The sequence below is a fragment of the Caenorhabditis briggsae genome (assembly GCF_000004555.2).
Source record: "Caenorhabditis briggsae complete genome, chrV, whole genome shotgun sequence".
Classification (NCBI taxonomy): domain Eukaryota; kingdom Metazoa; phylum Nematoda; class Chromadorea; order Rhabditida; family Rhabditidae; genus Caenorhabditis; species Caenorhabditis briggsae.
In genome coordinates, this window is record NC_013488.2 from 12,996,629 (window position 1) to 13,013,235 (window position 16,607).

Below are 16,607 nucleotides of genomic sequence, written 5' to 3' on the forward strand. Positions count from 1 at the left end.
CCGAAAAGCTTTATAAAATGTGTTATTCGTAGTGTTATTTCTTTTTTTCGCATGAACATAATTACATGGCTCATATCACTTTCGATTATATGTATAACACATTTTGCTCTAGCTCGCACTTCATGTTTTCTGATCGATTTCAAGGCTTCTTTTATTTTTTTTCAAGTTTTGTGTCCTAAAAATTCGTCCACTATTTTTCGCGTTGCCTAGTGAAGCCCCCCTTTTCTCCTTGCTCAACCAAAAACTTTTTTTTTGTATTTTTCAAAAGGTCGCCGTTCTTCATGTTCGTTTTTAGAAGTTTCTTAAAATCGACAAACAGAATATTTTCCAGTTCCGTTTTTTCTTTTTGTATGATTTGAACTTCATATTTATACATCTCTGAACATGTCCTTTTCGAACAGAAACCCCAAAAAAAGTGGGCGGTGAGTAACAAGTTTTTCATATCTTTTTCATTTTTCTTTCTTTCTACTTTGTAGTTGTTCCGGTTATTTCATTGTTTTTGATTGGTTATAAACCTTATTGAAACAAATCATTTCCAGACAGGAACACATATAACTATGGGCGTTTCAAATAATTTTGAAATGCTGGAAAAGAGGAGGCCTTCTGTGAAAAGTGAGTTTTTTAAAATTTAAGTATGACCGTTTTAAAGGGGAACTCTGAAAATGAGCCATCATTTTTGAACTTCCTCTTTAAGGAGACAGTCTCGTGGTGCCTGACAGTGAGGATACGACAAACTGGAGGTTGATCATTGTTGCTGGAATTGTTTCCGCGTTAAATGCTGTGGAAAATTCTGTTGTGGGAATCGGAGAGTGGCCATATATGAAAGAGGTGAGTAATCCAGAAAAATAAACGTGTCACGAATAATTGATGTGTTTAGATAGACAAAGATGCAACGGCACAGTTTTTCGGTATGGCAACATCGGCATCCAAGTGTGGACATGCTTTGTTCGCACTGGTTTTCTCGATTTGGAGTTACAAAACACATTCAGTCAAGTGAGAACTCAACCGGAACAAGCGATGACGTATCGTTATTATTCAGAATCCCACTTATGGCTAGCCGTTTAATTGCGATTGTTGCGTGTCTGATCTACTTGAGCATTGAATATGTACCATCAGGAAAGAGATATGTATTGGGAAGTGTATATATTCTACTGGGAATCGCTAACAGTGAGTTGCCATTGTCACTCTAATAGAACGATACCCGAACTATTAACTTTGACTAAATTTTTCACGGTCCCTGTAGAAGATATCAAAAAGTGGTCAACTGACAAAAAATTTTTGATACTGTGATAAAAATTTTGTTAATTGATAATTTTTTGATGTCTTTCACACGAATCGAGATAAACGAGCTAAAAGTTGGCGGTTTGACTGGCGTTCTATTAGTGTTCACGGTATATGGGTGAAGATAGTATAGATGTCTAACATGGTTTCAGGTGCTACTACGGTACTTCGAGGATACATCGCTATGTGCTCATCCACCAAAGACCGTCCCAGAGCTTTTGCTGTAATCGGTCTCTCGATCATCGTTTCGATTGTAGTTGGTCCTACTCTTCAACTCTTATTCAGTAGCATTGCTTATCCTGGATACGAAATTATACACGGAATGAGATTCCATATCTACTCGGCACCTATTTGGTTCTCATTCATTCTCACAATCTTCACAGTTTTCTTCATTGCATTCTTCATGCAAGATGTTCACCGAGCCTCCACAGAAAGCAAACTGGAAGAGGAAGAAAATAAACCAATGTTCTCGATGGAGCAGTTCAAGGAAACGTTGAATAAGCTGAAGAGAAGCGATCTCGATTGGAGACTTATTGCTGTTTGTTTATTCGTGAAAATCGCTGCAACTTTCTCGCATGCTACCATGCAATCGTAAGATCTTATATACTAATTGTTCCTGTCCTAAATTTGTGATTCAGACTCATGTCAATTCTATTCATGGTGCAATATGGATGGACTGGTACGGAAACTGTCCGAATGGGATCAATGCTGATGGTTGGTTTTGGTGTTGGCTCTTGTGTGATTCTACTTCTATATATTTTCTGTAAATTGGGACAAATGTGAGTTCTTTGAACTTTTATTCTGAACATAAGCAACTTTCAGTCTTCCACAAGAAAAGGTGTTCCTGGTTTGTACCATTGCTTCCGGATGTGTTTACCTTATCACCTATCCATTTGATTTCAACAGTCAACCAGTAATACTGTACAATGAGACAACGCATGCCGGATGTAATCCAGTTGAATACTCATGGTGTGAAAATGCGATCGCAGTCAACCCATACTTCTTTATGGTCATATCATTGATTATATCAGCTCCATCGATTCCAATGATGCATACTGCATTGGATACTGTGTATTCAAGAATTCTAGGAAACGTAGATCAGAGTGTTGCTCAAGGAGCAATGACAATTGTAGACGATATTGTGTTCATGGTAACTCCAATATTCACAACGTATGTTTTCATTCGATAGTGATACAGTGATATTGAAAATTGTTTATTCCAGAACCATGTTCACATTACTAGGAGTTGGACCACTGTGGATCATCAAGTCTGCTGTATTCTTCGCAATCGCCACAGTTTGGTTCTTGAACATCAAAAAGATTGGCTCCCACATGTATTAATTTATTTCTTTTTCTCCTTTTTTACGAAAATAATTTTAATTCAACGGGTCCAGCTGTGTTTAATTAAACTATTGGTATCAGTCAATACTAAACCGGTTATTGAAAAAAAAAACATTGTGATAATTGTATCGAATGAATGATTTTGTTTTTCAACTGTTCTGTCTGTTATAAGTTAATTCGTTGCGAATGAGTAAATAGTGAAAGAATCGTGGTGCAAATAAAAAATTATTTGACCATACTTTTCAATGTGTCTTGGTGTTCAATGAAGGACAAAAATTGCGGCTGGTCACAAATCACTGTTTCGGCGAAAATGATATCATCAATGGGAGGAAGAGATCTTCGAAGAATGCGCTGCCGTCAAAAATTGATAGAGAGATTGGTAATTGGGTGGACAATTGGATTGATTGATACATTGAAGTATAAATTATCGTACATTGTAGCTGGAAATATTATACCGTATTTCCTCTAATAGAAGACAACTAACTTTGAGCCTAATTATCTCAATTCCTTTGAAAAATATTGAAAATTTGCCAACTGATGAATTATTTATCATAATATCACCAATATTTTATCAGCTGGCAAATGTTAAAAATCTCGCACAGGAGTTGAGATAATTGAGTTCAAAGTTTACGATTCGGGTTGCTTTATACTAGAGGATATACGGCAATTCTCGAAGTGATTATTTTTATTAGACTTCCGTATTTTTCGGAATGCTCAAACATCTAGTCCAATACTTATCCGAAAATAATCTATTATCAGAAAAACAATTCGTGTTCCTTAATCAGAGAAGTACAATTTCCCAACTGATCGCCTACCAGAACAAGCTTGTTTTCAATTCTTTAAATGGGTTAGATACCCATAGCGTCTATATTGATTTCCAGAGGGCCTTCGATACAGTGCCGATAAACAAATTGATTCATAAGTTGGAAAGCTTTGGGATATCTCCCAAACTAAGAAATTGGCTCCATTCATTTGTCACGGACAGAAAATTTCAAGTCAAAATCAATGATATACTATCGAAGGAGAGGCGCGTATTGTCCGGAGTCCCGAAGGGATCTGTTCTTGGGCCTACCCTCTTCTTGTTATATATTAATTGTATTGGGGACAAATTTCAAAGTGACTATCTACTGTTTGCAGATGACTTGAAAATTTATGATACGAATGATAGATTGATTGATGCAGATTTAATGGAATTGGAGAATTGGTGCTCGAAGTGGAAAATGAAAGCGGCTCCTAAAAAGTGCGAATACATCAAATTCAATGCAACAAGAAAATATGCCAACTCCAATGTTATGAATCCCAAATTAAATCAAGCTTTGATTCCCCCTGTGGAAAATGTCCGTGATCTTGGAATCTACTTTTCCAGTAACCTGAGTTTCCATTATCATTATTCGTTGATTATTCGGAAATCACATCAGAGGATCAACATGTTCTTTTCCATTCTAAAAAACGCATCGTGGAGTGTTTTTATAAAATGCTATACAATTTACATACGCCCTTTACTCGAATATGGAACGATAGTCACTTCTCCAATCCTAAAGGATCATATATAAAATTGGAATCGGTGCAAAAGTCATTTGTTTTCAGAATTTTCAAAAAATTCAGGATGGCATACACTTCATACTTTGAAGCACTGGAAGAATGTCAGCTAAGTTCCTTGGAGTATCGCAGGCTCTATAATGATTTGGTCTACACGTATAAAATTATTGTTTCCAAAGAAATTATCATGGAGGTTCCAATTTTCGAAATATTTAATCATGCTGGATCATTGCGACGTCACAAATACTATCTCAAATCACTTATCAAAAACTCAACAAAAATATCTTCTCAATTTCTCTCTAATAGAGTAATCAGATGTTGGAACTCTTTACCCGCCAATGTGTTTCCGGTAAAGCCCTCGTCAGCGGCTTTCAAAAATCGACTATTATCCTGTGATCTAAAACATTTTCTTGTCTTGAATTCAACTAATTACTAACTCGGTTTATCCTTCATCTCCCAATTACTAAAAATGTATGTCCCTGTTATATCTCCTAGTTTCATTGACATTTCACGTGTTAGTGGTTTTCTCCCCTTCATTGAAATAAATAAATAAATAAATGCAATAATAAGAACTAGTAGTAAGACTGGATGACTTTATTAATTATGAAAAATTGAAAAAATAATTTCTGGGGAAGATGAACCACCACGATGACTCAAGCTCGGTTTCGAACTTGGCAATCAATAGGACAACACCTGAAAAACGTAATCCATTCATATACCAATTTTGTTCACCGTTTGTGGACACAAATCACGATAACAACATGTTCATCGCCAACCGGCGACCGGGATAAAATGCGCAGTGTTGGCCGAACTTGGGCGACACTAGTCGTTTTTCTCTTTTTTTTTTGCTTTTTGCAATGATTTCCGCTGATGGGTTTGAGCTTTATGAAAATAAATCTTCAGACGAAGGTAAGGATTTTTAAGTTGTCTAATTGAAAACGAATTCGTTCATTCACAGAAAATGCGACCGTTTCCTCGGAGACGAAAGAATCGACAAACTGGCGACTGATCATTGTCACGGGTGTGGTTTCCTGCTTGATTTCCGTCGAAAATTCGGTACTTGGAATGGGAGAATGGCCGTATATGAAAGAAGTGAGAGAGTGTACAATGGAGCGTATTTGTTATAGTTTTTTTTCATTTCAGATAGATAAGGAAGCGAACGCTCAGTTCTTTGGGTTCACTCAATCGGCTTCGAAATGTTTTCATGCAATTTTCGCTCTAGTTTTTTCGATATGGAGTTTCAAGGTAAAATCTATAAAGTAGGTTCTGCACTAATTTTATAATAAGTTTCTGTCACAATTGGAAAAAAAATGTTTCAGATACCCTATGATAGTAAGTCGTTTCATTGCAATTATCGCCTGTTGTATTTATCTCAGTGTTGAATATTTCAAATCTGACAAAAAATATGTTCTTATGTCAGTTTATGTTCTCATTGGAGTTTCTAATAGTGAGTTTCGGTCTCATGAGAATCACATGTTCGCAGGATTGGATTTCTAGGTGCTTGCACAATTCTTCGTGGATATATTGTAATGTGTTCATCTTCAAAAGACAGACCAAGGGCTTTTGCAGTTATTGGTCTATCTGCGATTACTTCGATCATCATAGGGCCTAGTCAGTGACCAAATGATTGTCCGTACTCATCAAGTATTCTTTTCAGCCCTCCAGTTAATTTTCAGTGGGATTGCCTACCCGGGAATCGAGGTCTTCCCCGGTATCCGTTTCCACGTCTATTCAGTCCCAATTTGGTTTTCTCTCGTTCTCACTGTCATTACGGCGGTAATCATATGGGTTTACATGACAGACGTACATCGTATCTCAATTGATGACGATGAAAGTGGAGAATTCTTTTCATTCAAACAGTTGAAACAAAACTATGAACAATTGAAGAACAGTGGATTGATGTGGAAATTGATAGCAGTTTGTCTCACTGTCAAGATTTCCGTTACTTTTTTAAGCGCTATTTTGGGATCGTAAGCTTTGAACTTTGGAAAAAAAGTTCAAAGTTCAAAAAATTTAGAATTATGTCAATTGTCTTCATGGTACAGTATGGGTGGACTGGAACCGAAACTGTCCGTTATGGATCAACACTCATGATTGCATTCGGTGTTATTTCCTGCTCAGTTCTCATGCTTTATGTATTCTGTCGCTTGGGAGAAATGTGAGAAGAGCTTGGAGAAAAAATGAAAGTAGTGCTAAAATGAAATTGCAGAATCCACCAGGAGTATGTCTTCCTGGTATGTATCCTTGCAACTGGAATGTACTTCATCGTCACCTATCCATTCCCATTCAACAGTATACCCATTGCACCTTATAATGAGACAACACATGCTGGATGTAACCCAGATGAATACTCATGGTGTGAAGAAACAAAAGCTACCCACCCATTACTTTTTATGATATCTACAGTCATCATTTTTGCACCATGTCTTCCCATGATGGGTACTGCATTGGATACTACGTATTCAAGAGTTCTGGGAAATATCGATCAGAACATTGCTCATGGACTTATGACCATAGTCGATGATGTTATTTTTATGATCACCCCGATTTTCACCACGTAAGAGAATCCTTAGATACACTTCTAATTTTAGGAAAGTTCAGATCGATATTCACAATGGTCGGAGTGGGACCATTATGGCTGGTTATAGCGGCTCTATTTTTCGTAATGGCTGCACTGTGGGCATACAATCTTCGAGACCTTAGTAAAGTGGAATGAAGTCAATAAACCAAATTCCAATAATAGTTCAATTCTTCAATAAACAGGTTTTTGCTAAAAGGTCGTTTTGTGTAATCTGCAAGAATATCCAAAAGTTCAAGTACGTAGGCCAAGAAACCAATGGAACCCCAGCTAGGAAAAGCAATGAGACATCTGCAGACACAATGAAATTTTTCATAGACAAAAAAATCAAACATCTGGTACCAGTGTTTTCTTGAAAAGTATCTTCATTTCACGTGAATGGAAGGAACTGGGTGTGAACCCCATTCATATCAATGAGAAAACAGATAAATCCTTATCACGAAATTAATTATCGTCGCCTTTTTTTTCAACTGCGATAATTGCCAGAGTTTGTGTCAGTATAAAAATAAGAAAGCGTGGTTTGTCATCGCCCAGTCGGATCCTTAGAACAGCTTTGGTTTCATGACATAAAAAGACAGAAAGTACCGAATTAGTGGTATATTTTCTGCCCTGACGTCTTGCTATCTGTAGTGTTATTGCGCATTAATTTTTAACTGATCTTTTCCAAATTTCTCTTTTCTTTTCAACAACACAAATCACACGAATTATCACCCCTCTTTCACTAATTTGTTAGGCTATATTAGGAGGCGGTATTGCAATTGAGAAGGTTGACTTTTAGTTTTATTTTTTGGAATTATGGATGTCGAGGTGCCCGCTGATTCTCCGGTTGTTCAAAATGGAGTTATACTTGAAAGTGAGTTTTGGATTTTGGAGATTACGAAAAATTCAATGAGCCTTATTTTAGAAGAAGAACTTATGAAAGATGCAAAAGACGATAGAAGGACAAATTGGAGACTTATCACAATTGCTGGAATTGTTTCTTGTTTGAACGCCGTTGAAAATTCAGTAGTCGGTATTGGAGAATGGCCATACATGAAAGAGGTGTTTTAAATTGCCGGAGAACCTGTAATAGAAGGACCCTCACACTGTCAAGTTTGAGATCAATTATCTCATATCCTGTGGAAGATATTAAAAATGTGTCAACTAATAAATGTTTGTGAAATCCTGATAATCAACTTATGAGTTGAGAACTTTTTAATATCTTTGACAGGAACCGAGGAAAACCTCAACATTAAAAGTTAGAAGCACTTCTATTACAGGTATTACGATACTTCATAAGAACTTTATTATTGTATGTTTTCAGATAGATGAAGATGCTACTGCTCAATTTTTTGGGTTTGCTACTTCAGCTTCAAAGTGTGGTCATGCCGTTTTTGCCCTGATATTTTCGATTTGGAGTTACAAGACACAATCTGTCAGGTAACTGGACTTTCTGATCTTTTCAAAATAAGGACTTTTTTCCAGAATACCTCTTCTTGCTAGCCGTTTTATTGCCATTATTGCATGTACGATTTACCTGAGCATTGAATATGTTGAAACCGATAAAAGATACGTTTTGATGTCGGTTTATGTATTTTTAGGAATTGCCAACAGTGAGTGAAATCGGAATGTATTACAGATTCTATTGAATAAATTCAGGTGGAGGTACAGTACTTCGTGGTTATATTACATTGTGCTCTTCAAATGAAGATCGGCCCCGTGCATTTGCAACTCTTGGGTTATCGTTTATTTTTTCGATTATAGTGGGACCAAGTGAGTTTAAAAAATAATAAATATCTCAAAGTATAAAATATTTCAGCTATCCAACTAATCTTCACTGAATTCCCATATCCTGGATACGAAATTCTACCCGGAATTCGTTTCCATTTGTATTCGGCTCCAATTTGGATTTCATTTATTTTGACTATACTCACTGTATTCGTCATTTACGTTTTCATGGAGGACATCACCAGAGAAAAATCAAAGAAGCTGAGACAAAGTGATTCCCAAGCCAGTTTCTCCATGGAAAAGCTAAGAGCTGCTTATCAAAAAATGAAAAAGAGCAATTTGGATTGGAAGCTGATCGGAGTTTGTTTCTTCGTTAAAGTTGCCGTTACTTTTTCTCATGCTACACTCAGCACGTTAGTCAATATTTTATTTGATATTTAGATCAGAATTTGTATTTAGTATTGGTTCAATTTTATACATGGTTCAATTTGGCTGGGATGGAAAAACCACTGTTCAAGTTGGTTCCATCACAATGGTTATTTTCGGAATCATGTCTTCCACTGTACTTTTGCTCTACATTTTTTGTCATCTTGGAAAAATGTAAAGGGCATTCGAGCCAAAGAGAGCATCATTTAATTTTGGTTTCAGAATCCCACAACACAAAATGTTCCTCTTCTGTACAATAGCCTTTGGACTCGTCTATATCATTACATACCCTTATGAGTTTTCCAGCACTCCAGTTGCTAGATATAATGGTATTTTGCAAAGCTATGTATTTCTTAAAGTTATTTATTTCTTCAGAAACTACCCGTTCCGGTTGTGATCCTAGAGAATATTCCTGGTGTTTCACTGCTCTGGCTGTCAATCCAATATGGTACTTGACCATCACCATTTTAGTTGCTGGGCCCGCTATACCTACAATGAGTACATCTCTGGATACTGTGTACTCTAGAATTCTAGGAAATATTGATCAGTCAATTGCTCATGGTGCAATGACTGTAGTCGATGATGTTCTCTACATGATCACTCCCATTTTCACAACGTGAGCTTGACCTAATTTTTAAATTCTGTTGAAAAAAAATATTTTCAGAACATTGTTCACACTATACGGTGTTGGTCCATTGTGGATTATCAAAACATTGGTATTCGCTATAATTGCATTAACCTGGATGTTAAATTTCAAAAAGATAGAACAGCATTTGTATTGAAGCTGATCTTTTTTATGTGTTGTGTATACTGGTCGTTTTTCTTCACTTTTCTTAATAAAAAACTTCATACCGTCAGTAAAGCCTCTATGAGAAAGGCCTCTCTTATAGTAGGGCGCTCCGAGTGGGGCTTGTAAAAATAGAAAGAGTCCCTGTAATAGAAGGACCCCCATCCAAACGCGTTGTTGGACGGGGTACGTTTTCAGTGAAAATTTTTATTTTTTTTTATTTTTAATTTTAAAAATTCAGAAAAAAATGGATAAATAGAAGGACTTTCTAATTGAGGAGCCCTTCAGAAGTACCTTGGAAGAATAGAAGGGTCGGACCTTCTAAAATACATTTGTTTCCGGACAACTGAAACTAAAATTTAACTTTCAGTAGTTAGTGGCAGATCTTTGTATCAGACTTCATAGACAGTTATTGATGAGTTCAAAACTAAAAACAAAGACCTCCAGAGAATTCATAACACGTGCTCAACGACAAACCTAAATCCTACTGGATATCCATATTGAGTGAGCGTAACTACATTTGTCGGTTATTCTTTTCTTGACATTTTTGATTGACTTTATATAATTTTTCCAGATCAAACTACTAATATATTATTGATTGAGAATGATAGCTCTAGAACTTGTTCCACTTGCTTTAATATTGTTATTTGTCGCATTAGTGGGAATAGTTGGAAACACAATCATGGTGGTAACATTCTTCAGATTCAAGTAACTTTGAAAATCTTATGAAATTTTGAGTTTTTAAAAGTTCAGATCAATGCGGTCCCAATGTCATTACTTAATCATGATGACCTGTTTGGCTGACTGCTTCCATAATTATGGACAGTTCATTTTCGTTATCCATATATTTGGAGATTTCCAATCTCCTCAAATCTTGTGTTCCATTCTCAACGTTCCATCGTTGTTTGGAGTGATAAGTGCGTCTTGCTTTATGTTATTGCTTGGGATTGACAGATTTTTCGCTTGCAAGTGGCCTGTTAGGTAAGCATGATTCGGTTTCCTGCGCACAAACATCTTCGACCATACTTGCCGAAGAGCCGATTCCGGTCCGGCACTTGCCGGCTGATAACTTGCTCCAAAATTGAAATTGTAAGCAAAGAAACATGTCAATGAAAGAGCTCGGCAAGTTTTACAAACTCCAATAAGAATGAGTCGGCTTTGAGAACGGGATCATGGTTCATTCAAAAAATCGTCGTCCCGGACCATGACGCAGTTTTTTAAGCCGGATCGTTCTCATTGGTGGTTGTAAAGCTCGCCAAGCTCTATCATTCAGTATGTTGTCTTGCTCCCAATATCAGTTGTGAAGCGAGTCATCAGCCGGACCCTTCCGGCCCGGAATCGGATTTTCGGCAAGTATGTCTTCGACAGATATCACGTTCTCTTCAAAGATGCTTCGCTCTATACCATATTTCAATTCCTAATTCCATTATTATACAGTGCTATCTTCTTGTTCATGACATTTATGGAAGTAGGCAACACGTGAGATACTCTAACCGAATTTAGGCACAAATCATAATCTCAATTTTAAAGGCCAGTTACATGTGCTGTACCTTTTGCGATGGGATCACAAACATTCGTCATTTGGTCTATATCCAATATTATTTTAAATGTAATCACAACGATGTTATACACAGCTGTTAATTGTTATATTCAGAAGCAGGAGCAAGGTAAACACCTCGAGATACTTCGTGACACATCACACATCCAGAATCTTGTTTATCTGATTTGTATAATATATTTGTAGCCTAGAGGAATATTCGTAAAATTAGTATTTGCACAAATCGAAAATGCTTTTTCTAATCTGTGTCGGTTAGAAAATGTCACAATTCTGCAAAATGAGAGATCATGAATCATACGCAAATGTGTTTACATTTTCGGATTAGTATTCTAAGGAAAAACAAGTGACAGATCTAGAAAGAGTATAGTCTAATTATGATGCAGGTGTCATTTTGTGACTCGGGGAGGCCGGTTTTTGGTTTTAAAATTGAAAGTCTCGTACATACTGTAAAAGCTGTAACAGAAGGGCTGTCAAGTTTGACTCCACACAGTCAAATTTTAGCTAATTTTTTATTGGCTCCTATGTAAGATATCAAAAATGTGTCAACTGATGAAATATAACTTCATTATAAGCAAATTATCAGTTCATAACTTTTCGATATCTTTGACAGGAACCGAAAAAATTGGCTCAAATTCAAAAGTTAAGGGGCCCTCCTATGATAGGCCCTTCTATGAAGCCACGGTAGTTTTTTTTTTCAGGAAAAAACTTCAAAGCTGTCTTCAAATCCATATTTATAACAGTATCTATGGTCAGTGCTGGATGGACTATTACAGCTATCGCGAATACTTTTGTTGTACTTTTCATCCCCACTCCATATGGGAAACAACTTGTGAACATGTACGCTGGGATACCTGTGAATATCGCATGCGCCTCCAATATTTTCGTCTTCTACAAAATCAAGTATGATTCTAGTCTAGAATGCGTCACACAATTTGTTATATTTCTGTTTCAGTCTAGACTACCGCACTTGCATCAGAAAACTATTGTCTTGCAAAAATGCTCAAGTGGCGACAAGTTATACGGAAGCAAAACGATCAACTACTGTTCGATTGCCTTCATAAATCCATGCCTATTTTTAAATTTCTTCAGACTTTAGAGTTTGTAGCTTATCACGAGTAAACCTATTTTGTTTTGAGAGCTCAGAAAACCAGCACGAATCACATTTTACCTACAAAGATCACTGAAAGCATTTTCAGAAGTATTATGTATGGGAAAAAAGCAAAAACAACGAGATATACCAAAAAACATATGCATTATATCTGAACTTTGACATTTTAAGAGCACCTATAAAGACAAAAGCAACTCCTTGAGTCTGGGCAAACACAAAATACGAATCTGCGTCTCCAAGCGATAGAACGAAATTTTCAGGTAGGTGTTGACAGTTCCTCAACCGGTTGAAGAGCAAATTGGGAAGAAAAATATAAAAACACTATATAGTTCGTACTGATAACAATTTAAGAACAAAGTTATTGACTAAATGATTCCTCTCATTTTATTGCTCTGCTTCGTTTTCTTCCTTCTTCATCAGTATCTTTGGAGACGAAGAGGTCTTCCACCTGGACCCACACCTATTCCCGTGTTTGGAAACTTATTTCAACTCTCTGGCTCTGAGGCTCCAGGAATCTCTATATTTCAGAAATGGAAAGACCAGTATGGTCCAATATTCACTTTCTACATGGGTATATACTGTGAATACATAAGAAATTCTAGAAAATTTTTTAGGACCCGTTCCATTTGTTGTGTTAACTGATTATCAAGATATCAAAGAGACAATAATCAAGGATGGGGAAACGTATGCTGACAAATATCTCTCACCAGAGTTCAATTTATATTTTCGAGGTGCTTTCAGCGATTATTACTTCTGTAGTCTTTTATTTTTAGGTGGAGAGTACGGTATCATGGATATCAGTGGAGACCGTTGGCGAGAGCATAGAAAGTTTGCAGTTCTTCAATTGAGAGAGCTTGGCGTTGGAAAATCTCAAATGGAATCAAAAATTCTCGAAGAAGCAGAAGAGCTAGTCAAGAAATTGAAAACTTGTGAGGTTCTTCAAGAAGATTTCGTTCTTCAGGTATGGAGTTGAAACAGATTCCATATTTTCCAACCTTGAGTTTTAGACAGACCTTGATGTAGCAGTTGGAAGCGTTATTAATCAATTTCTATTCGGATATCGGTTCGATGAGTCGAAAATGCATGAGTTTGTGAAAATCAAAACATTAGTAAATAATTTCATGGAAGAAGTTGGAAAACCATTAGGTGTTCTTGCGTTCACTTGCCATGGAATACCACCATTCATTGTCAAGCAGATGGTTAGTGGGTGAGTTTTAGGTTTTGATTGTTGTTGAGTTCAAAACTGTAACTTTGAAACTGACGAGAAACCCATTGTCAGAAATCGCGCCCCAGCGAACCTGAGATCTCACTTCTTTTTTTCTTTTCGTTGGCTGAGTACCAAACGTACAACGATTAACTAAAAAAACTGTCAAATCAGGTCAAATTTAAGTCCACTTTGAAATTATTAAATTGAAGGTTATCTGGGACGCGATTTCTATCCAAGGCTTTTGGGACTTCCGTGAATACTGCATACTTTTGAAGAATTAGAATTGAAAAAATCTGAAAATTTACTAATAAATTGAACCTGTAAAATTATATTTGAAATCATTTCAGAAATCCTTACAATTTTGTGTAGTTAAACAAATTTTACAGGTTTACTCGATCCAAAATACCAATTTTTAGGTCACTTTGACAAGTTACCAAATATTTAGAATTCCATGAATTTAGCATCTTTTTGAACTATTTCCAAGTTCAGAATCGAAGAACAAAAACGAGAATTATTCGGATTCCTAAGAGCACAAATTCAAGACGCGAAACTTCGAATCAACTATGAAGAAGAGCACAACGACGATTTTGTGGAGGCGTATCTGAGGAAAAAGTACCAACGAGAACAGAACAATGACTTCGAAAGCTATTGGTAAGAAACATGACTTTTCAACCAAATGCTTTTGAATTCAGCGATTCTCAACTTGAGAACGTGTGTTTCGACATCTGGGCTGCTGGATTCGACACCCTCACAAATACAATCGGCTTCCTGTTCGCCTACGCTATAAATTATCCGGAAATGCAGGTGACCTTACGAAAATCCTAAAATATAACATTTGATAGTTATTTTCAGAAGATCATTCATCAGGAAATAGACGAGTATCTGGGTCATCACAGACGTCTTCTTACTATGTCAGACAAGAATTCACTGGTTTACTTTAACGCTTTTGCGAATGTAAGTCACCAGAAGGCTTGAGCTCTAAAAATAGTAATTTGTGACGATGAAGTAGATTTAGCAAGTTCAGACAATAATCTGTCTTCCACCTGCTGACACATCAGTAACGCTGGAATTCAAAAGCTCTCACGAGTTTTCAGAAAATCCTATTTGATCTGTCTTAAATGGGGCCAAAAAATCAAGAAGAAAAAAATTAGAAAAATCGCCCAAAGACTACCGTCACCTTTAAAATGTCCTCGGAGATCTGGGAAGATAATGAATTGGGCTAGAAACGTTTTCCAAAAGATCAAATGATCATAGGTAAATATTCCAGGAAACTCAGCGATTAGCCAACATCCTTCCGATGAATTTACCACATGCACTGACAAGAGATGTCGAGTTAAAGGGATATCATTTAAAGAAAGGAACTGGTGTTATCCATCAGATTGCAAATGTGATGACAGATGAAACCGTAAGATAATAGTTTCATTCCTGTCTCGTTGATTTTCTTGCTTCTTTCCAGATATTTCCCAATCCCTACCGTTTCGATCCAACCCGATTCATCGATGAGAATGGAAAATTGAGAAAAGTGGAAGAGCTGTGTCCATTCTCGATGGGAAAAAGGCAATGTCTGGGGGAGGGTCTTGCCCGGATGGAAATCTTTTTGTTGGCTGCAAATCTTTTCAACTACTTCGAGGTGACTAATGACAGATCACATCTGCTACTTAAACGTTTCTAGTTTCTTCCTGCTTCCGACGGATTACCTTCGTTGTTCAAGGATTTCAGTCTGGTATCTCACGTCATTCCATTCATGTGTCGAATCAGATCGCGAGATCATCCCGAAGAATCGAAATAGAAAAAGGCGAAAGCACTTTGGCGTAATCACATCCTGAGCACTATATAAACGCTTGATGAAGTTGACACCTCCCTCACTTTGCAATGTTCATTGGTCGCCGTATTAGCAATATATGTTCTCCTTACTCTCGGTGCAAAATAAATTCATATCAATTCTGTCTTTGAACTTTTGAACCCTATCCCGCCTATACTCTTTCTTTGCTAGAAACGTTTCTCTTCTGACAATCCATTGAGAACGGGTAAGATAAGAATCTTTCAAAGTGGGGATGTGTGTACACGTCTTAGTGTACAGCCGAAATAGGAGGAATCCCTTTCAAGTTCTGACCCATCATCTACAGTTGATTCCATTTTTTCTTTGATTCTTGTGACAAAAATTGGTGTAGATCATTCATTCTCTTGCTTCCGTTGTCGAAAGAAAGTCACAAAACAGACCCGTTGATATCAATTGGATGCCCCGCCCCTTCTTTCTCTCCACGACACACAAATCAGAATCTGTAGCGCGGGTGTTTTTTTCAAACAAAACAATTCAGATCTATTTTGCTTCGAGCACTGTTTACGTGGAGGGAGAGAAGGAGAAGGCCCCGCCCACTTACAAATCTTGGACGCCGCCTGTCATTAAGAAGTTTGGATACGATTATTGTTGCTTCTGACTGCAATCTGTGTCCGGTGTGTCCGCGCACGTTTTTAGTATGCTCTCGCCAAGTGAGCGGAGTGCTCACTCCCCTCCCAGACGCCATATCCTCTAATCTCTCCTCGTCTCTCCTCCCATTTATGTTTGATACGAGCTTTGCTCACAAACTGGTCACATCAAGCACAATTTCGCATTACTTTAGGGAGATGAAAATTCCGAAGACGTTCTGGTGGTTGTTTGTGAAAATCATAACGAAGGCTTGTTTTCTTGTTTTCTGACTCCCTTCTTATGATTCTGATCGAACAGGACGAACAGAGAATTCTAGTACACCTGGACTACCGTATACCCTGGTTCTGGGAAAACTCTCCGTCTTGTTTTCCGACATAAAATAGCTTTATCATTTTGTTCCGCTAGACAGATTTGTAGTGAAACGCCCCATTAGTAACATCAGAATTCCAGGCACCACTATAATTCCATTCTGACTTCATTATTTATTTTTCAGAATAGGGCCACCCAGTCAAAATAGTTATTCTTTCTCGTTGAGAGTAAACAAAGACGTTCTTATTTTTCAGTTCGACACAGATTTCGTATCATTCATCAGGAGGAGGGAGAAGAAGAACTCGGTTCGGGGGGTTCTGTCTTCTCGACAAGAATCCT

General features: G+C 37.1%; 6 protein-coding genes across 6 annotated transcripts; all 6 read left to right on the plus strand.

The window, feature by feature from the left end:
• Positions 1-557: 557 nt before the first annotated feature.
• On the plus strand, positions 558-2,621 carry CBG19164 (the record flags this gene model as incomplete). Its single annotated transcript, XM_002637407.1, has 8 exons — positions 558-612; positions 695-828; positions 878-993; positions 1,040-1,167; positions 1,434-1,872; positions 1,920-2,060; positions 2,104-2,451; positions 2,504-2,621. The coding sequence occupies 8 exons, from the start codon at positions 558-560 to the stop codon at positions 2,619-2,621; spliced, it is 1,479 nt and encodes a 492-aa protein (XP_002637453.1).
• A 2,396-nt stretch (positions 2,622-5,017) lies between these two features.
• Positions 5,018-6,876, plus strand: CBG19165 (the record flags this gene model as incomplete). The annotated part of the gene is made up of 8 exons (XM_045237941.1): positions 5,018-5,069; positions 5,119-5,252; positions 5,304-5,419; positions 5,480-5,607; positions 5,818-6,130; positions 6,178-6,318; positions 6,370-6,717; positions 6,762-6,876. 8 exons carry the CDS (start codon positions 5,018-5,020, stop codon positions 6,874-6,876), a joined length of 1,347 nt encoding a protein of 448 aa, XP_045096706.1.
• Positions 6,877-7,533: 657 nt separating this feature from the next.
• On the plus strand, positions 7,534-9,653 carry Cbr-srsx-34 (the record flags this gene model as incomplete). The annotated part of the gene is made up of 10 exons (XM_045237942.1): positions 7,534-7,591; positions 7,643-7,779; positions 8,042-8,157; positions 8,203-8,330; positions 8,377-8,490; positions 8,537-8,858; positions 8,905-9,045; positions 9,094-9,200; positions 9,247-9,487; positions 9,536-9,653. The coding sequence occupies 10 exons, from the start codon at positions 7,534-7,536 to the stop codon at positions 9,651-9,653; spliced, it is 1,482 nt and encodes a 493-aa protein (XP_045096707.1).
• A 609-nt stretch (positions 9,654-10,262) lies between these two features.
• CBG27176 lies at positions 10,263-10,643 on the plus strand (the record flags this gene model as incomplete). Its single annotated transcript, XM_045237943.1, has 2 exons — positions 10,263-10,366; positions 10,412-10,643. The coding sequence occupies 2 exons, from the start codon at positions 10,263-10,265 to the stop codon at positions 10,641-10,643; spliced, it is 336 nt and encodes a 111-aa protein (XP_045100198.1).
• A 468-nt stretch (positions 10,644-11,111) lies between these two features.
• Positions 11,112-12,277, plus strand: CBG19167 (the record flags this gene model as incomplete). The annotated part of the gene is made up of 4 exons (XM_045237944.1): positions 11,112-11,137; positions 11,189-11,325; positions 11,915-12,116; positions 12,169-12,277. The coding sequence occupies 4 exons, from the start codon at positions 11,112-11,114 to the stop codon at positions 12,275-12,277; spliced, it is 474 nt and encodes a 157-aa protein (XP_045096708.1).
• A 416-nt stretch (positions 12,278-12,693) lies between these two features.
• Cbr-cyp-33B1 lies at positions 12,694-15,320 on the plus strand (the record flags this gene model as incomplete). Its single annotated transcript, XM_045237945.1, has 8 exons — positions 12,694-12,895; positions 12,939-13,055; positions 13,098-13,285; positions 13,332-13,531; positions 14,021-14,182; positions 14,224-14,335; positions 14,384-14,485; positions 15,204-15,320. The coding sequence occupies 8 exons, from the start codon at positions 12,694-12,696 to the stop codon at positions 15,318-15,320; spliced, it is 1,200 nt and encodes a 399-aa protein (XP_045096709.1).
• Positions 15,321-16,607: the final 1,287 nt, after the last annotated feature.